Here is a 21847-nt window from a genome sequence, read left to right on the forward strand (position 1 = left end):
TTGATTGATGGGTTTCAGCACCAATCCATCTCATCTGATGAAGATTTAACACTATGATTATTTAAATGCCAATAGTCATTGACAGCATCTTTTTCTTCACTTGGGAAGGTTGGATTTGTGAGGTAGTTATTGTTTTCCTAACATACATGATCAAGAAATCATTATCAAGGAAACATATTTACTCCAAAAATTGGTATTTCTTATTTTTCAGCAACATTTATTTTACTTGATTTTATTCCAAAATTTGCAAGATTTTAGCTTGTTTACAATTTGAATAGAGCTCTTGAAATGTTTCCGCTTTTGCAGTGTTAGAATAGTCTGCTATAAATTTAATTGGAATAAAATGTAGAAGATTCCTTCTTTTTGGAAATGTAACCATAACTACAATACTCAGTCTTGGCATATTTGAATTGACTATGGCCTACTGTTAAAGCAGAGAAGTTGTACTTGCTCATTTGGATAAGACTTTCATCGTAATCTTATAAGCAGAGTTTTTATGCAAGAAATATTATTAAATAATCTTTTACCACTGTCAGGTTAATACAGAAAATTACATTAAAATCAGATGAAAAATAGAGAAGTACTAGCAGTAGGAATTTGTATTCATGTATGTTATTTAGAAGAAGCTTGGTGGTTGGTAGTTGAATGGCACAACATCAGGCTATTGTTACAGATGTAATTGTATGACTGTTCGATTGTGGATTGCAGCAGGATTAGTAAGCAGTTTGTTGAAATTTCATTTATGCTGTAATTTACTGGCAGGCAACAAATTTTACTTCATCTAATAGATGTTTACCAATAAGGTCACTAGTAGACCATTTTACCAGGAAAATGGGCAACCTGGCAGTTTCTTCTACATGTGGCCACCAAAATTGGCTATTTTCAGCAAGTCACAATGAGGTAAAATCAAATTTTAAATTACAAATTTAGATACTGACAGACAGGTTAGTGCATTTTTTATTTGTATATGTTTTGTAACAGATTTTTGAGATTCAAAGAATTTATTTGAACTTGAAAATACCGCATAAAATTAATATTGAATTTATCAACATACCACAAATATGGCTGTTGATGATATCACCCAGTATTTATCTATATAAGGTCCGATTTATTGCATGAGGATGTAATTAAGTGACTTGAAATGTTACAACCAGTCTACTGTATCATTTTATTTTGACCATATGCTTGTGTATTATACTCAGTCAACTGCAATCAGCATATCCTGATCTTATGTGGCATGATTTGCTGGCAGAACAGGGTCTACCCAGGTTGCTCTACCTAATGATTTTAAGCATATAACATACACCTTGATCTACCTGTAATATCATGTACTGGCAGAACAGGGTCTACCCAGGCTGCTCTACCTAATGATTTTAATCTCATCACATACATTCTGATCTACCTATAACATCATGTACTGGCTGAACAGGTTCTACCCAGGTGACTCTACAGTGATTTCAAGCACATCACATACACCCTGATCTACCTGTGTACTGGCAGAACATGTTCTATTCAGGCTGATCTCCCTAATGATATTAAGCACATCACATACACCCTGATGTACCTATAACATCATGTACTGATAGAACAGGTTCTACACTGGTTGCTCTTCATACTAATTTTAATCACATCAGATACACCCTGATGTACCTATAACATCATGTACTGACAGAACAGGTTCTACCCTGGTGGCTCTATATAGTGAGTTCAAGCACATCACATACTCCCAGATCATTTGTAGCATAATGTGCTGGCATAACAGGGTCAACAATTTTGGTGCTTCCTACTGATTTTAAGCACAGCCCAGAAGCCCTGATCTGCTTAAGCAATGTTAGGCCTGAGTCAGTATTGTTTATTCTTGGGTGCTCTTTGAAGATGGATAGATAGAGTAGTTATTGCATTTTCATTTCTTTTATAAACATAAAAGTTATCTTTTGCTTCCCTGTCATTTCAGGTCAGACCATTGTTGACTGTAACTTTGACACTGACATCTGCAGCTGGCAGCAGAGTTTGAATGACCAGTTCAACTGGACACGTAACTCAGGAAGCACAAGTTCACCTGACACAGGACCAATTGGAGATCAGTCAGGAAATGGTCAGTAGAACAAAGAAATGTCAATTAATCACATACTTTTAATTCTTTTACAGGTAATTTCATGGCTCAGCAAAAAACAAACATTTGCACTTTAATTTTGCACATTGGTGAAGAAATTTTATTGTTCCCACATAGATGTTATTTTGCTATTGGTATCCCACACAGAGTTCACACTAACAGTCCAATTTGTTTGTTTCATAATGGTATAATGTTGAAAACTGTGTGATGTCATATTGTGGTTTGACATGATGCCTAGAAGCAGGGTTCATTCTAGATTCAGAGATATAGTTCCTATGATCTCCTTATATTTTCTAAAGGTCAAGATCAGGTTTTGATGGGCCAATATATTGTGTCATTTCTTTTTGTTTTAATTGCATGTTTATGCATGTTTCAATAATTTTACAACATGAAATGTATAATATTGAATGTTAATAAATTAGCACAAGTTTGGCTCTTTGAAAAATTAGCACAAGTTTTTCCATTAGCACAACTATTCCTAAAAGATTTGGAGGATTGCCATGAAACTTAGCACAAAGATTTATGCCATGGTCTAATGGGTTCTATATGATAATGATGCCATTTAAACATCCAGTACCATAGTGGCCATCTTAAGAATCTTGTTGTTGCTACACCTCTTGAATGGATGGTCATATCACAATGGGGTTTTCACTAAAGGTTGTTAAAATGGCCTTTTGGTTTTGAATAAAAATGGTGCAAATCATACATCTTCATATAGCAATCATGGCAGCCATCTTGATAATCTTGTTATCGCCACCTGTTCTGAGTAGCTCATCATATCAACATAGGGTTTTCACCTAAAGACTTCTAATAGTGTCTCGCTGGTCCTAGAAGAAAATGGTGCCAGTATTTGATCCAAATGGTCACCATAATGGCCAATTTGAAAATAATGTTATTGCTGAAAAATATCAGAGATGGTTTTAACAGTGCAGTTAGAAATTCATTTTAGCAAGTAGAGCTCAGTCTCTTCAAGGAAATTTCATATCAGGTTATTTTTAAGCTCAATAACTGCTTGTTTATTTCCAGGTTATTACATGTACATAGAGGCATCACAACGCAATCCCCGTGACAAGGCAGTTCTAGAATCCCCTATTGTACCTCCCACTTCCCAGCAGGGTAATTGTTTCTCCTTCTGGTACCACATGTACGGCTCTGAGATTGGCACCCTTAATGTGTACACAGTCAGCAGCTCACAAAGACAGTTAAGATGGACGAAATCAGGAACACAAGGAAACCTTTGGCTTCAATCCAGCTTTAACATAATTAGTTCAACAGACTTCAAGGTATAGTTGTAAAGCTTAACCTAGTAACAATGATGTTAATTAAAATGTATTCCATTTTAATTATGAATTATGATGAACAGAATTCTGGTCAAAGAAAATTTTATCTTTAAAACAAATAATTCAGCTTCTGTTTCCAACAGCAATTTACTGTAAACAAAAACAATCATTATTTGGATGTAAAATCTTGCCAATAGTTATCATCTACACTCACTTATAAGTCAGGTCCTACTGCAAACAGCATAGACCCAGATCTGCAGTCACATAATGCAGATCAGGGTCTGTGTTATTTGTTCATCTGATTACTCCGAGCATTCAGCATAGACCTGGGTCTGTGCAATTTGTGATTGGACCTGACTTTATAAGTGTTATCAGCTATCTTTGCTACAAATGACAAACCAAACCAACACTGCTGAAGAAAAGTACCTTACTCAAAAGCACTCACATTGGCTGTTTAAATACACAGATGAGGCAAAGTACCTTGCTCAAAAGCACTCACAATGGCTGTTTAAATACACAGATGAGGCAAAGTACCATGCTCAAGAGCACTCACAAAAGCTGTTTAATAAGATGCTTGCATGAAATTGAGATCCACTGGCTGCCATTCTGATTCTCTACTGACTGAGCTATCCAACTCCTCTAAAATTCAAATCGGTGTATCACATGAGGAGAAATCAGCAGTGCTTTATGTTGTACAAATTTTGTACTTAGACAAGTACACAGTCTGCTCTCTTTTATTGATGAAGTCCTTGGCATTGAATTTTGTTGGATTAACTTTCATGTTATATAAATATGACTTGAAGGTCATGTTATATACAATGAATGTGACTTGAATATTTGGAACAGTATCATTAATTAGGTAAATATGTGTGCAAGTATATAAAAATTTAATAAAGATAGTGCAGGTTGCTAATGAGGATCTCTGAGTGTAAGAGAAACTGTAATGCTCCCTGATAATAATTACAAATTGATTATCTTGATCACAAAGCAAAATAACAGCTTATCTAATATTATATCATAGAGACTAAACAAAACAGCACAGATAACGTTTATTTTTTAATCATTTTTTTTTATATAAAAAAAATATGTTGGTCAGAATATGAGACTCTAAGATAGACCTGTAGTAATTGCTCCGAAAAACTGTTTCCTGATATTTATTTTCATATATACCACTGCTGGTTAAATGGATGTTTAATAAAGTTGTGTGGACTGAGGGTGTTCTGCTGCAGTCAGAAAAATCCAAGGTGTTCCACATGAATGACAATCTTCACAGTTAAAAACATTAACTCATCATTGTCTTGCATTGATGGCCAAATTGTGACTTTGGAAAACCAATAATAAGATTTCTTACCTAAGTCAGAGAATAGAATGTTTCAGTCTTTGTTTAACCCTATCCTGTTATGGTCATTTTCCAGATCCAGTTCGAAGGTGTAACTGCAGCAGGGTGGAGGGGAGACATAGCAATAGATGAGGTGCACTATGAAACAGTGCCTTGCTCAAACTCCACATATGTCCAGCCATCAAGTAAGTTCTACAGTGTATACCTTTAGATTTTTTTTCTTCTCCTAGTTGTAATGTTAAAAACATTGTGGCCAGGTATTGAAATTTAAAGCCTAAGTCACATATGAATAATTCCTACATGTCCTAATAATGTTCACACACAAACATGTATACACAAAAAATAGACCAAGTCACAGTAAAGGGAGACAATCCCCAGAAGATATCATTTTTGGGGTCAGAAAGATGTATATATTTGGTCAGATGCAATAAACATATTGTATCACATCATAATGGCAGAATGTTTTTGTGAATGAAAATTGCCTCAGTCTTGATTGTGGCTAATTTAAGAATGGCATGTTGTATTCATTTTATAGTGAATATGCTTTAGTTTTGTTGTTCAGAGACACCTGTCTTGAAAGACTTCTTCCAGAAAAAAACAAAAACATCATTGTCCGTCAAGACTGGGAATGCTTCATCAGAGGTCATTACATGACATGTAACATGGTTGATCCATGCACAGAAAGTCTGCCCCATCTGTTGTAAAACTTGACTCAACATTTCAATAACAAATGAATTGATAAATGCAGCTTTTGAATAGTCAGAATATTTTTAAGTACCATCTATCTCATGTTATTTTATTGTTTTTCTTCAGAAATTTGCAATTTTGAGAATGGATTTTGTGGTTGGACACAAGATCAGACAGATGACTTTGATTGGACAAGGAACACCAGGACTACAGCTAGCAGTGGCACTGGACCCTCATATGACCATACCACTGGTTCTGGTACAGGTAGGTTAGATAAGTATTGATACTTAGTTCTTTTTTATACATGCTTTAAGATGGTGGTAAAAAGGATTCACATTATCAATCTGTCCATGCATCTTTCCTGTAAACTCTTATTTCAATACATCCTTTGATGGTAAACCTGCAATATCAGTGCATCTTGGAATGTAGGTGTGTCACACAACTAAACAAGGCTGGCAGCTGGTTCCTATAGAATTATTTCAAAATAGTTATGGAGCTGTGCTGGCTCAGTGGTTAATGTTCCCAATTCAAGTTTCAAGTTTGTTAGCCACAGCTTTGTATTTTAGTCATCATAGATCAAACAAAAGCATCCAGAGTGCATGTCAGGCTACTTTTGATACTTGTTCTGTGCCATGTTGACTCCATTTGATCTTGCCACACAATTGACACCTGTTCAATTGCAGAGATCCTTTAAAGAGATTTTAAAAACTGTATGATGAAAGTGACTCTTACAGAGCACAAGCTCAGCTCTACAAAAAAATGGTCCAAGTTTGTGAATTGTCTGTCATCTACTGTGTAATTTAGATGTCATAATGTTAAGTAATATGGTTTTCATTAAACAAAGATGGACTAAATTTAAGTTGTCAATTTATTTGTGACATATTCAGCTTGATAATACAATTGTATTCATTCTACAACTGGTTTTGTCCATCTACCTATCTCTCTGTCTGTGTATCTAGCTGTCTGTCTGCCTATCTATGTATCTATCTGTCTTTCTATGTCAGGCTGTAGATCTATCTGTCTGTCTGTCTGTCTGTCTGTTCATTGATCCATCCAGTTTGGCTTGTTTATTTTACCTAAATGCAACTCCAACTCACTGAGTGCACATCACCCCTTGCTGATGGGTTTGATTTGAAAAGTACACCTCAACTTATAGGAGGAGCCGAAAGAAATTAGCTTTTTATAGCCATATAAAGAGGGTGGGGTGGGGATGGCAGCTTATAATCAAATATATATGGCATGTTGCTGATTGAATTTTTTCCACTCTATGACTTGCACAAAGATGATAAATTGAATTTTTCCACTCTGTGACTTACACAAAGATGATAAATTGAATTTTTCCACTCTGTGACTTACACAAAGTAGATAAATTGAATTTTTCCACTCTGTGACTTACACAAAGATGATAAATTGAATTTTTCCACTCTATGACTTATAAAGGGATAAATGTATTCTAAAGCAGAATAGTGGTTTTGATTTTTGTCAGGCTGTGTCAAATAATTTCATCAATTTATTTTTACTGCTCTTTATGAAAATGTTATTTTCTAAGGTTGTTTACATGTAGACATTTCCATTTCATCATTTAATTGTTTTTTTTCTTCTGATGATAAGCCCATGCTTGATGATAAGTCCACCCTATGTTTATAAAATTTTGGCAAATATTCATTCAGAATATCTTTGATAATAAATATATCCTCTATATGTTGAAAAATTTATTCAACTGACTGACTGGTTGTATCCTAGGAAAAATGCTGAAAAACTATGTCATAATAACGACTTGATGGCATACTTCATTTTCTAGCACTGTGATTCATACAGGTACTGAATGACATAATGCCGATGTTATAATGGACACTGAGTGACATTGTAATGGGTTCGTAATAGTGAACTGAATATACCCTTTTCAGTTACACAGTAGATGTATATTTGTAACCAGCGAACATTCTCATATAATTTTTAACTGTCTTATGATCCTTCCTTTCAGGATACTACATCTACACAGAAGCCTCTGCTCCCAGAGCCCAGGGTGACAAAGCTAGGTTACAAAGCCCTGTTTACCCATCTACCTCAGGAGACTGCCTTCAGTTCTGGTTCCACATGTATGGTAGCACCATGGGAACACTCAATGTGTACACTATGTCAAATGGTCAGCTGGGCAGCCCTGTTTGGAGTCAGAGTGGTGACAGTGGGGACAAATGGATTGTTGCACAAGTCACAATCACAAGTCCTACTAAATTCCAGGTACTGTTTCATAGCTAACGAAACATCCACATCCAGTGATATTTGAGTTGGTATCTGTGTTTGACCAAATATGCAATATATTGATACCTCAGGTGGGGGTGGAATTAGGGAAGGCAAGGTGAAAGAATAAGGTGGTATCATAAGGTCAATAAGTATGTTAGAAAAACAAAACACATTTTTTCTGTTAAATCTGTTCCCTTGAAAATATTTCAATATAAAGTCAGTAAAATTGGGCTTCAAAATGCTGTTAAAAATGTATGTATTATAGCAGGGGTGCTGATAATTAAAGGATATTGCATGTGTACAATGAAACCTGTAGAAGAGTGGGGTTGACCGTACTGTGTGATATCTGGAGTGGATGAAATGTTTTGCATGTGGCCCATTCAGCCATGCCAAAAATAACAGGTCCACCAGAAAAATGTGACAGTATGCATACTCTAATTTATAATTAGTATCAGTTAATAGATCTCATAACATAATGAGAAAACTTACAGAAATTACAAATAAATGTGTTCTTTTAAGTCTGTACTCATCTTCATTCATGATTTCATTAGTGATGTGCATAAAAGATGCTTTAGATGAGGTCACTGCAAAATGTTGGATGATTCCATAATGTTTTGACTCATCCTTTTTCAGTAGTGCATATTTCTTGCCAGTGATATTTATGGGCAAATATTCCTCAATTACTTCCTATGTCAGGTCTGTTGGACAAAATCAGAGTGTATAATAATCCTGGTAATTCGGATTTGTATGCATTCAGATATGCTAATTATTCCCAATTTATTGGAATTATTGCAAATGTTAAGTAAAAATTCCACATTCTAGATTATATTGATGAAATTCAGGAAGGTCAGAATTTTATGAGATGAAATTTGTAACAAGACTTTTCGGTGGTCACAGGGAGGAAAAAACATTCTGAAGTACCTGTATGGCAGGATATTTAGAATAGTGTTTCTCAGAGTAAAAATAAGAACGTAAGAAATAGAATGTATTAGACAAGAAACCAATAGATTAGATATATATATAGAAAAAATATGTTGGCAAAGAAGAGAAATTAATTTTTTTGGTAATTTATGAGGAAAACTAATGTTATGATAAATTTTTGGAATTGGAAGAATAGATGCAAGATTTGTTTTGATTGGACTATAATTGTTAATGTGTACAGGTATGTAAAGTCTCATAGGAAGATGCAATATGAGTGTATAGAACACTGATTAGTATATAATACACTCAGTTGTATATAGTACATTCATTTGCATATAGTAACTCATTTGTACATAGCACATTCATTTGTATCTAGTTCATTCATTTGTATATAGTACATTCATTTGTATATAATACACTCAGTTGTATATAGTACACTCAGTTGTATATAATACACTCAGTTGTATATAATACACTCAGTTGTATGTAGTACACTCAGTTGTATATAACACACTCAGTTGTATATAGTACACTCAGATGCATATATAGTACACTCAGTTGCATATATAGTACACTCAAGATGAGTTTATACCTGCATTTGTTTCTATTTTTTATTGACAGTCTCAATTGAAATTGTGAAATGGATTGTACAAAAGTTCAATTGTAATTTGCTCCAATATCATGACTGGTATAAGAGGTATCATTATAATTGAGTTTACAAAGAGTTTACATGGACTCCTGCACAGAAATGGCAACCAGGTGGGTTTCTACCTGCAGGTACTAAGACCAGGAACATATCCTAGCATGTATATTACAGCTGGAACACCTCTTGCTTATCAACTCATCCATCATGGATGTGATCTGTTATTATTTGTCATGTAGACTATTGTAGCATGATGCTGTGACATAACATGCTTATTTTTCCAAGTTATTTCTTTTGAAGTATATTGTGTAGGAGAAACAAAGCTTATAAAAATAATTATTGCAGAAAAATACTAGTTTTTAATATACTAGAGTAATTTGTTTCTTTTAACAAATTAATATATATTCTGGATAGGTTGCCTCTGTTCAGAAATGTAATAACAATGTTCATGGGTTGCCATCTTGGCCAGAATGTGCTGCTGCTAATGGTGAAGATGATTATCTTTTTGAAGATCCTTTTTATGAATTTATTCATTTATGATAGGAAGACATAAAATGGATACAGGTGAAGAACAACAACCACTGTCATTTCTTAAAACCCATTTACTTGTACTTGTTAACCCTAAGATTGTAAATTACAGGTTGTCTTTGAGGGTGTACGGGGAGTCAGCTACCTGAGTGACATGGCCATAGATGATGTGAAGATCACACCTGGTGCTTGTCCCCTGCCAGCTTCCTGCAACTTTGAGAATGATTTCTGTACCTACAGCAACATTCAAGGTGACCAATTTGACTGGACAAGGGCTAATGGCAATACTCCAACTCTGATGACTGGACCTCATAATGACCACACAACTAACTCACCAGCAGGTATGTTATTAAGTTAGACTTTCAGTTGAGGTGCTCATTTATCAAAGTGATGGAGATATTGCTAATGGTGCTTATGATTGGACCTAATTTAAAATGTGCCTGATACTGTTGGTGAAAGGATAAAATTTGTCTTTAGAGGAAGACATTTTTTTAGAATTTGTGCCTAGGTTGCAGCTAAATGCTGTGTATAAAAACATTTTTGAAATGCATCTTGTCCTGCAGATTTATATCGATCAATGTGAAACTTGGTAATATTATGATCTTCACCTGAAGATGCACATTCTGACAAATCATTACTTCTGCAATTATGTTAGAGCTAGTTCTGTTTTTACTTGGATTGTAGTGTATGACCATGTTGTAATGCTATTAGTCTCAGTTTTCAGTGTATTGACATGAAACTTTATACGGTCATCATTTTTCACAGTTTAAGATAGTATGATTTCCTTTATTTGGACTGCAGCTGAATGCACTGTAAGACAGAATCTTGTGAATGCAACATGTTTTGCACTTTAATGAATTTATGGTATGGCCCTTCATCTGTTGTGCATCATTCATTCACATTTATTTATAGCTTCTCTTAAAACTGCTTGACCAATTTGCACATCATTCTAAAGGGAGAATTCCAGCATCACTGTCTTTCATATTTGTTCATTTGAGGCTGATATGTTATAAACCTATAATTTCTTCTTAAAAACTGCTTAACAGAATTTGATCAAATTTTATATATAAGGCATCCTAGCATGAATGTCTTTCTAATTATTTCAAATGATGCTGCATTGCCTTCAAATATGGCCACCCTTACTAAAAATAGAAATTCCTTAAAATTTGTCACAAACACCACTTAATAGAATTTGACCAAATTTAGCAAAATTCATCCCAGTTTTATAATAATGATGCCAGTTGGTCATTGATCTCCCGAATCAGCAGTACCCTGTAAAGGACTATTAAACATGGTTGTCCATATAATTGACTGTTTATTGTAATCTTATTTATAAGCAGGTTCAATTATATTTTCAAAATATATATGAAGAACAGATAATGCTTTTAATTCCAATGATCGTGCAACAATTTTGCTGTGTTTAAGGGTACTATGTATTCATCGAGACGAGTTCCCCAATCCAGACAGGAGATCGTGCCTGGCTGCAGAGTGGATATGTTCAACCCACCACAGGCTCTTGTCTTACATTCTGGTACAGCATGTATGGCACTGGTAAGAATTCCAGTTTTATCTGTATCTCATCTGTTTCCATTGTTTAAAATGGTACAACTTTTGAAATGTTAGATCATGTTCTAAATTATATACGCTAAATTGTGGGTAATAATTTTAAAATAAGCATATCAAAAATAAGTAAGTAAGCATGAGCCCTCATTTTCTTGTTAGCTGCAAAGCCAAGTGAGCTTTTGATAAAATAATGTAACATTTTCATTCTGTCATCCTTCCATCAACTGTGAACATTTGCTATTATCAGCTTCTAAAAAAAACACTGGACCAATTTCAACCAGATTTTGCATCTTGGCATAAAGTCCTTTAAATTAATACAAATGATGCCATGCTGCATCTTGGCATAAAGTCCTTTAAATTAATACAAATGATGCCAAGCTGCATCTTGGCATAAAGTCCTTTAAATTAATACAAATGATGCCAAGCTGCATCTTTGCATAAAGTCCTTTAAATTAATCCAAATGATGCCAAGCTGCATCTTGGCATAAAGTCCTTTAAATTAATACAAATGATGCCAAGCTGCATCTTGGCATAAAGTCCTTTACATTAATACAAATGATGCCAAGCTGCATCTTGGCATAAAGTCCTTTAAATTAATACAAAATGATGCCAAGCTGTATCTTGGCATAATGTCCTTTAATACAAATGATGTATCGGATATGGCTACCATTACTTAAATAAGAGAAACATATAAACTTTTTAAAAAACACCCAACATAATTTAAACTAAATTTGTCATAATCATCCTGGTATTAAGATATTTCAAGTTTATACAAATGATAGCGATCAGCCATTTAATATGATCACTCCTAACTATAAGTTAAAAGGTCATTAATGACTTCTTGCCAAAAGCACTAAACATAATTACATAATATTCAGACCTTCTCCTTATCCAGATTTACTTGGGATCATCCTGAATTTTTGCTTAAATCTGAAAATTCCGATTTTCAAATTTTTTACCCAAACTTCTGCTATTTAAAACTGCCCCCTCAAAACTACATTTTGATTCATGATGGCTGTGCCTCCTTCAAAGAGATCAAAAGTGATGCAAATGTTTCACCAGTACACTCTAGTCATACCATGAAAATCTGTCATATTTCCATTTTCATCTTTTATGCTGATACTTAGTGTGTTAATTGAATTAACACTAAATATCAGCATAAAAGATGAAAATGGAAAAATGACAGATTTTCACAGAAAACTGTAGCATATGTTTTTCGCATTAAGTAAATAGCATACCCTTAGATCTGTATTACAGACCTGGACCAGACTTTGTGGATGTCTTGGATTTAAAGTAAGGAGGAAGCCAATTGATTTTGATATAAAGATGTCAAAGTCACTGTGACCAACAGAAGGAAATGATTTCCTGCACAGTAACATTGTATCTGTTACTCTCTTTAAAAAAAGTCATTATTATTATCATTATTATTATTATAGATCTACATCACTGACCCGGACTATAAAAGTCTGTTGATCTTGGGGTGATAATGTCATCTGTCAATGTCACTGGTTGAAAAAAATGAAAAATGATTTTTGCACAAAGTTTAGTTTTCAAGTATGTATCTTCATGAAAGTTTGTTGATGGTTACACTTTGGGTAAGAAAGAAGAAACCTATTAAATTTGGAGTCAATAGGTCAAAAGTCAATGTTACTAAAAGAGGAGAAATATATCTGGCCTTATAAACTTTAGTTCAAGTTCAAGAATCTTTACCAAGTTTTTATGGTGGACTTGAACTTAATAGATGAAAGAGGCCTGTTGATTTTGGTGTCAAATGTCAAGGACATTGCAACTGAAAGAAGAAAAATGGCTTTTGTATAATAATTTTGCTTTAAGGCCAAGTACCTTAACCATACTTCATGGAGAGTTTGCACTTAAACTATGGAAGAGTCTTATTTTGATGTGAAAAGTTCCTGGTCAATGTCAGTTAAAAGAAAAATAGATTTGGAGAATAATTGTTCATCTGGAGCATGTTTTTTTACCAAATTTTATGAAAGGCTTGCACTTATGGTAATAAAGAAACCTATAGATTTTGGAGTCTGAAAGTCAAAGGCCTAGGTTATGGAAAGTCTAATAAAGAAATAATGGATTCTGCACATCGAGTTTAGTTCAAATTTACAAACTTGACCAAGGCCCATTGGTGAATTATCTCAGTGGCGACATATACTCTACTAGAGACATGCATAAAAGACCATTAAACATGAGGCAGGCATTTAATGTATCTTTTGTTATTATTGTGAAGTAAATATTTATTTCAGGTATTGGTACCCTCAATGTTTATCTTATCACCACAAATTATGGCAACAAGACACTCTTCAACAGTACAGGAAACAAGGGTGACTTATGGCTGAATGGACAGGCAGATGTCATTTCAACTGTGCCATTTTTGATCCGATTTGAAGGAATCAAGGGACCAAACTACATGGGAGACATAGCACTGGATGACATCAGTCTAAAGCCTGGAATCTGTTCACTGCAACCACTCATTGGCTCAACTCCACTTACACCATATACTACAGCCAGTGAGTACAACAATGTTCATAATTTGTAGAGTTGCTGAAAGTAGATATATGCTTCTGCATGCATGAATGGATTTGTGTATACATACATTTATAATCTGGTTGGAGTGCATAAAATACATTGTTAGCTCTTATATGTTGAGTGGCAAGTCCTCTTGATGGGGACAGAAGGATAGTGCATGGTACGTGGTAGGTCTACATGCTGGGGACAGAAGGGTGGAGCATGTTGAATGGTAAGTCCATGAGATGGGGACAGAAGGGTGAAGCATGGTGAATGGTAAGTCCATGTGATTGGGACAGAAGGGTGGAGCATGGTGAGTGGTGAGTCTACAAGATGGGGACAGAAGGGTGGAGCATGGTGAACATTAAGTCCATGAGATGGGGACAGAAGGTGGAGCATGGTGACTGATAACTCCATGTGATTGGGACAGAAGGGTGGAGCATGGTGACTGATAACTCCATGTGATTGGGACAGAAGGGTGGAGCATGGTGAACGGTAGGTCCATGAGATGAGGAGAGAAGGGTGAAGCATGGTGAATGGTAAGTCCATGTGATGGAGACAGAAGTGTGGAGTATGGTGAATGGTAACTCCATATGATGGGGACAGAAGGGTGAGCATGGTGAATGGTAAGTCCATGTGATGGAGACAGAAGTGTGGAGTATGGTGAATGGTAAGTCCATGAGATGAGGACAGAAGGGTGAAGCATGGTGAATGGTAAGACTATGTGATGGAGACAGAAGTGTGGAGTATGGTGAATGGTAACTCCATATGATGGGGACAGAAGGGTGAGCATGGTGAATGGTAAGTCCATGTGATGGAGACAGAAGTGTGGAGTATGGTGAATGGTAAGTCCATGAGATGAGGACAGAAGGGTGAAGCATGGTGAATGGTAAGACTATGTGATGGAGACAGAAGTGTGGAGTATGGTGAATGGTAACTCCATATGATGGGGACAGAAGGGTGAGCATGGTGAATGGTCGAGCATGCATGACCAAGAAAAGCATGGATGTAATGCAGCATTACAGTGGATTGGATGGCTCTTTTGGTTGTGTTAAAGTATTGAGCATAATCATACTAGAAATTGATAATGTTTATAAATATTCAAAATTACTATAGTGCCCATGCTTGTAAAGCAGTCACCATTTTGTAAACATATCGTGCAGAATAAGTTCCATTTATGTAAAAGACATTGTGTATTTACTGAGGTTGATAAATGGAAAAAAGGTTGCAGGTGTCATTGCAACACCCCAAAACACTATTGCAAATGGTTATTAGGTGCAGCCTCCATCGTTACTGCAGAAACAACAACCATACTTGAAATCCTTGATCTGCATTGAAACCTCTCAAAAGACTTGGTATCTTTGTGATTATTTTTCCGCATGGAATCCTTCCAAAGCCTTGTATTTGACAATCTGTTATAATATCCCAGGTCTTAAAGAAAGACTATTTATTCATACAGCCAGAACAAATATTCTGTATTGTTGACTGCAAAGTCACATTTGCATGAAAGGTTATGAAAAAGCAGATATTGTGGTCAAAGTTGCCCATTGGTCACTTGTTTCTGAATTGAAGAACCTTTAGTGACCTTAAATTATTTTAATTCAGATATTATATCTACTTGGTAAAATATATTGAATGAAAATAACATAAGCAAGATTCACAACATCAAGCACATCATTGGGGAATATCATCATTCATATTTAACAAATTAGTAATGAGATAATATAATGTTGCTCACACATAGGGCACAAATCCCGGACCCATACATAACTTATGAAGAATTAACGTAACCAGCATGTATACCATGCTCATTTATATTGACAGAGTAGCACATACTTGTCAAATGTATTGATTTTCCACAATGTGAGACAAAAGTTTTTCCATGTCATCGCAATGAAGGTTTTTTGATGATGTACCACAAGAGAAGATATTGGACTTTCTAAAAAAAATGCAGTTTTCTATAACAGTTTTTGATTCTGTATTTTAAGAGGTTTTCTTTGCTTGCCTTTATTTTTATTTCTTGTCCCTATAAAGAATGTTAGCATTTTTACCTTTTATCTTCATGTAAGGGTACATTCTTAGTTAAGATTTGTTAGCAAGCTCTTTAACCTTTTTTAGTTTTACTATCCTTCTTTTATTCTGCACCATATAGCCATGGTTGTACTAATGTGTCACTTAACCTTACACATACATGCTGACACAAACTGTTGAAAAATATGGGTCATCTTCAGTCTCCACTTGAATATATTGGTTAATTGGTTCAGCTGAATTCTAAGCATGAATCCATTTTTTATAACCAGTACCTCAATATCACTATTAAATCAGTCAAGTTTATGGTGAGAGTTACCTCCTCCTCCTTGTCATGATCAGAAAGATCTAGATCCTCAAGGTGACCCATCTAGCATGGTTTTAGATTACATGGATAATTAATATCTTACATCAATTTGTTATTCCCAAAGCAACATAATTTATGAATTAAACCTTTTCATATTTCTGATATGACACATGTTGTAACATCAGACAAATTGTAAGCCAATTGTGTGTGGTATAAAATGACATTTAAGTGAGAACACACAAATTGCTTTTAAGTGAGAACACACAAATGACATTTAAGTGAGAACACATAAATGACATTTAAGTGAAAACACATAAATGACAATTAAGAGAGAACACATAAATGACAATTAAGAGAGAAATCACCAATGACATTAAAGAGAGGACACATAAATGACATTTAAGTGAGAACACATAAATGACATTTAAGTGAGAACACATAAATGACTATTAAGAGAGAAATCACCAATGACATTAAAGTGAGAATCCACCAATGACATTTAAGTGAGAACACAAATGATGTTAAAGTGAGAACACAAATGACATTTAAGTGAGAGCACACAAATGACAATTAAGAGAGAACACATAAATGACAATTAAGAGAGAACACACAAATGACAATTAAGAGAGAACACATAAATGACATTTAAGTGAGAACACACAAATGACAATTAAGAGAGAACACATAAATGACTTTTAAATGAGAACACACAAATGACAATTAAGAGAGAACACACAAATGACATTTAAATGAGAACGTGAATGATGTTTAAGTGAGAACACACAAGTTACATTTAAGTCAGAATGCACAAATGACAATTAAGAGAGAATGCAAGATCTTTTAGCAAACACTTGCATTATGTTATCTATACTTTTTTAAATATTATGAGGATTATGTTACCCTTCCCATCCAGACCTGCTTGCATGTGTAAATTTGTACAATATCAACACCGTCTAAGGTAGAGACTTAAAAAATACTTGAATATTATTGAATGTGGTCTGTTTATGTGAACAATATTTTTTGAAAACTTTCACCCATTTCTGGTCGGATGTTGTTGACAGAGGTACATGAGACATTTTGCTGTTGACTTTTTGTACTGCAGTAACTCTCATTTTGTAGTTGTTTCATAAAAATGTATAAAACTCCTGATTTAAATGGAGTATTCAGCAAAGAAAGGCTTTTAAAAAATAGAAGTTATTTAAAATTATCTTACAAACTTCAGTATAAAGTGCTTATGTACTTTTTCTATTTATTCTTACCATGCATCTGTTTTGAAACTTTCAAGAAGCATTCGGTGATAATTGAAACAATTGTAAAGACCAGAAATATTGAAATGACAATCTTTACATGTAGCTGATGGTTATAAAATAAAAATAAAGGTCATAAATTGACAACCCCAAAAATCGGGTTCAGGTTCATAGGGCCAATTAATTGTTATGAGAAAGAAAAGTTTAAAAACATACTCCACAAAGTTATTCAGGGCAGTCATCTTTAATTTTCAGCACCAGTCACCCAATGTGACTTTGAAAGCTCTTTCTGTGGTTGGACACAGGATCAAAGTGACCAGTTTGACTGGACGAGACAGTCAGGTGGAACATCAACGGTTGGGACTGGACCATCATTTGATCACACAACACAGAGCCAGTTAGGTGAGTTATTACGAATTTTCAGTTTGACATGATTTATTGTCTTATGTTCCTTTTTTTCCTATGCATGCCTCCTAAAGGGTGAACCTTGATTAGACTGACTAACTTGCCATTGTCAAATGACAGTAGAACACTTTATTCTCAGGTGTATCTAGTTTTACCCAGTGATATAGTGTGTCAACTTTTACCCAGTGATAGAGTGTGCCAACTTTTACCCAGTGATAAAGTGTATCAATTTTGACCCAGTGATAGAGTGTGCCAACTTTTACCCAGTGATATAGTGTGTCAACTTTTACCCAGTGATAGAGTGTGCCAACTTTTACCCAGTGATAAAGTGTATCAACTTTGACCCAGTGATAGTGTGACAACTTTTACCCAATGATAGTGTGTCAACTTTTACCCAGTGATAAAGTGTGTCAACTTCTACCCAGTGATAGAGTGTGTCAGCTTTTACCCAGCAATAGAGTGTGACAACTTTTACCCAGTGATAGAGAAGTTTTTTGGAAGTTAATAAAGAAGCATTATTATGGTCTACAAATAGAGAAATCTTGGAATTTTTTACCAAATGTGCAAAAGAAGTCTTGAAAGTATATTTTAAAGTTTTTGTATGTATTTTTATCTTCTGTTTTAATTACCATTTCAAAATTTTAAAAAATATTTGACCTTATTTTGTATCTTGTAGTACTATATATTTTCATTTATATGGAAGGGTTTATCATCCTGAAATTTTTTTTGGGTGATATTTTGTAGAATTTGTTATTGGCACTTAATGGCCAGGATTGTGCTGATGTGCTGTTAAACCCTATATGTACATATACAAATAAGCAAAACCAGTCAGCAACTAGAAGTGTAACACTTGAAAAATTAACATAAACTGATTTACTTTTTGTTTTGTATGTTTTGGAAGGGAAAAAGTAATTACTTATCCCAAGATAGGCATTGCTGGGACACTTATCAAATGTTCTATTGTATACTTAGCTAGATACTGTTTCATGTTATCTATTAACTGAAATTGGTTAAAAAATTTAAAATTCTTTTATTTTATCAATAAAATTTAAAATTCTTTTATTTTATCAATAAATGGGTATATTGATACAACCCTTTTAAAATTTAAGAATGAATGTAACAATATCCACAAGATTGAAACTTTTATGTTTATGAGGACCTATACATTTCAGGGCACTATATTTATATCGAAACATCAAGCCCAAGAGTGCCCAATGACACAGCACGCATTTTAAGTCCAAGTGTCAGCACTTTAGGCCCAACCTGTGTGGTTTTCTGGTACCACATGTATGGAGCAGATGTCAACAGGCTAAACATGTACATCACAAGTGGTGCAAATCTAGGGCAGCCATATTGGACCAAGATTGGCACCCAGGGTGACAGGTGGTTGGAAGCACAGGTGGAGATGCCACCACAAAGTGGCTCAAAGGTGGGTGATGGCAATGCAGTGATAAGTGTTTTTATCCTCTTCCATTAGGCAAACCAAGATTTTGGATTTCTGCACATTCTGTTCTTAAATAATTGTGGGGATACATCATTGTGATCTGGCAGTGGACAGGTCATTTAATAAAGGATTATATTTTGTGCTGGTACACTGTTTACCCTAACACTCAATAAAAAATACTACCTTAATGGTAGATATAATTAAAGATTATTTGTTATCTATCAAAAGAAAACTTAAATGAAATCAACCCTGGGTATTTAAACAGAATGCTCTTTATTAGTTCGCATTTACTGAGCCATTTTGAAAAGTTTTCATATTATAATTCTTTTATTTGTATAATGTTGCCGTGCATTTGAACACTGAACTTACTTATTTTTTAGGATGTATGAAGCTTGAAAACTGAATTTGAACCATTGCAAAGCAAAGACCAGTCATGAATAGTGTGTGACCAATTTTCAAGCTTCATGATTTTAGAAACAATGTCAATCAATGCAGTTAAACCTGCCTTGACAAATTACTGTTATGAAAAACCACCTGTGTTGACAGACCAGATATTGCACAGATTTGATTATATTTTGTTATAATCTGTAATGAGGGACCACCTGTCTTAAGAGAGCATTCTTTTTTGTCAGAAGAAGTGATCTTTTAAGACAGGTTCCTCAGTGGTAATAAAATAATAATGAATCTGAAGTAATAAATAATAAACTATATTGTAACCATGGTGTACAAATATTGTCAAAACAAACAAGAAGGCCGCATGAATAAAGATGTAGTGCTATGAACCAGTAACTTCTATTTTTCTACATCACATAATGATTTTAACCAATCTAACTGATTGTTACAAAGGATTTGTAATTATAACTTCATAATAGAGCATTCCATAAGCATTGTTTTTAAAGGATTTTTGTTTCAATACATGATGTCTTAAATTTTTTTATTAACTAGACCTCAGATTCTCTGTGTTACCAAATTTTTCTTCTGATTGGGAATTCTGAATGAATTTGTAAAATCTCAGTTTTAGGAGATGATTTGAGAATTCTAGTGAAACCTAGGAATGGTTAATAAATGCAGCAATGAACAAGTTCAATATCATTGTTTTGATCTTGTGTATTAGTGAAAATATAAAAATTCATGAGTCATGCCATAACTGTTATATCCAAATTTATGTTGTAACAGTGCTTGTTAAAGAGTGGTTTTCCTGTATTTTGATCTTTTGTATGCATCTTTTGCAGTGCTCTCTCACTATACCAGTATCCAGGGAGCCATAACAAAACATATACTATAGCTAATAATGCTTGATACTGGGTACATTATAAACAAGGTTATGTAATAATTGGTAAGGTTTTGTAATAATTGGTAAGGTTATGTAATAATTGGTAAGGTTTTTGCACAAAGACAAAACATGATTGCATAGGATTTTATGTGAAATGTCATTGTCATGAGAAATAATAAAATGGAAACTATAATTAAGGAAAATAAATTTAGCAGCATTTAAAAAAGAAATCGCTAAATAATTTGGTCTATTACCATACTGGTGTTATAAGATGAAAAGCATTACACAGAGGGATTTTATAGTGAGGGAATATTTTATTTATTTCTGCAGGAATTCAGTTTTCCCAGCTTTTGTGGCTGCTTGTTTTTATAAAATATATGTTGATATAGTATCATTCAGACAGAAACATTTCTTTTTTTTGCAGATTGTTTTTGAAGGAGTCCGCGGTCTCAGTGACCGAGGTGACATTGCACTTGATGACATCAGTATTCTTAATGGACCATGCCCACCTCCAAGTGAGTTACGGAAGATGGCTTGAATAGTTCATTTTTTTCTCAAGTTTATACAGTCTTTCTCCGCTTTCTTTCAATTTATGCTTTGCAATACTGAGGTTGCATTATGATATCTGTGTTTTTCAATACTGGGGTTGCATTACAATATGTACAGTGATGTGCCTCATACAGGTATTTTTTGATCCTGTTAAATAATGTCAAGTAAGATACTCTTTTTCAACTTGTGTTAAATAATCTGGGTATTATACATAATCTGTTTTTATAGAAGGTCTAAAGAGAGAATTGCTTTGTACTATGATCTGTACTCGCTTATAAGTCAAGTCCAACTGCAAACAACAATGATCCTGATCTGCCATGGCATAATGCACCCGCAGATCAAGTTCTTTTGTTTCTTTTACTGATTACTGCTGACAAACTGTACAAACCCAGATTTACCAGCATTTTATGAGTCATCAGATGTGGGTCTGTGAAGTTTGCAGTTTGACTCATAAACGAGTACATACAGTTATTGAGTTTGCCTTCTGTCAAGAAAGCATTATTATTAGAATGGTTATATTAGTCTTGAAACTTCAAATATTTGCCCAGGGGTGGAGGGGGTGCCATGATTATGATTTCTTCTGACATTTTGGTCTTTGCACAATGTAACATTACTCATTTTATTGACAGAAAGTCAACAAATTATCTGTTAGGCATGGATTTGTAATGAAAAACATAAACAAAACAAATAAATAGAAATGTTCAAAATATGACTTGTTTACATTTTACAGCTTCTCCGTCTGATTGAGTAAGGCAACTG

The 21847-nt window shown here is 34.4% G+C and overlaps 1 protein-coding gene across 1 annotated transcript in view; it reads left to right on the top strand.

Moving 5' to 3' along the window:
* The window catches only part of LOC149785045 (MAM and LDL-receptor class A domain-containing protein 2-like), a 349170-nt gene that overhangs the window by 216769 nt on the left and 110554 nt on the right, over positions 1-21847 (top strand). The window contains exons 104-114 of the mRNA XM_089931272.1: positions 1955-2095; positions 3140-3396; positions 4809-4917; positions 5546-5683; positions 7404-7660; positions 9868-10096; positions 11181-11306; positions 13574-13837; positions 17673-17819; positions 18995-19251; positions 20964-21054. Of these exons, the coding sequence (XP_089787398.1) occupies positions 1955-2095; positions 3140-3396; positions 4809-4917; positions 5546-5683; positions 7404-7660; positions 9868-10096; positions 11181-11306; positions 13574-13837; positions 17673-17819; positions 18995-19251; positions 20964-21054 (2016 nt within the window). The remainder of the gene's footprint in view (positions 1-1954; positions 2096-3139; positions 3397-4808; positions 4918-5545; positions 5684-7403; positions 7661-9867; positions 10097-11180; positions 11307-13573; positions 13838-17672; positions 17820-18994; positions 19252-20963; positions 21055-21847) is intronic.

Source organism: Sinohyriopsis cumingii, chromosome 13, assembly GCF_028554795.1.
Source record: "Sinohyriopsis cumingii isolate HCF-2022 chromosome 13, ASM2855479v2, whole genome shotgun sequence".
NCBI lineage: Eukaryota > Metazoa > Mollusca > Bivalvia > Unionida > Unionidae > Sinohyriopsis > Sinohyriopsis cumingii.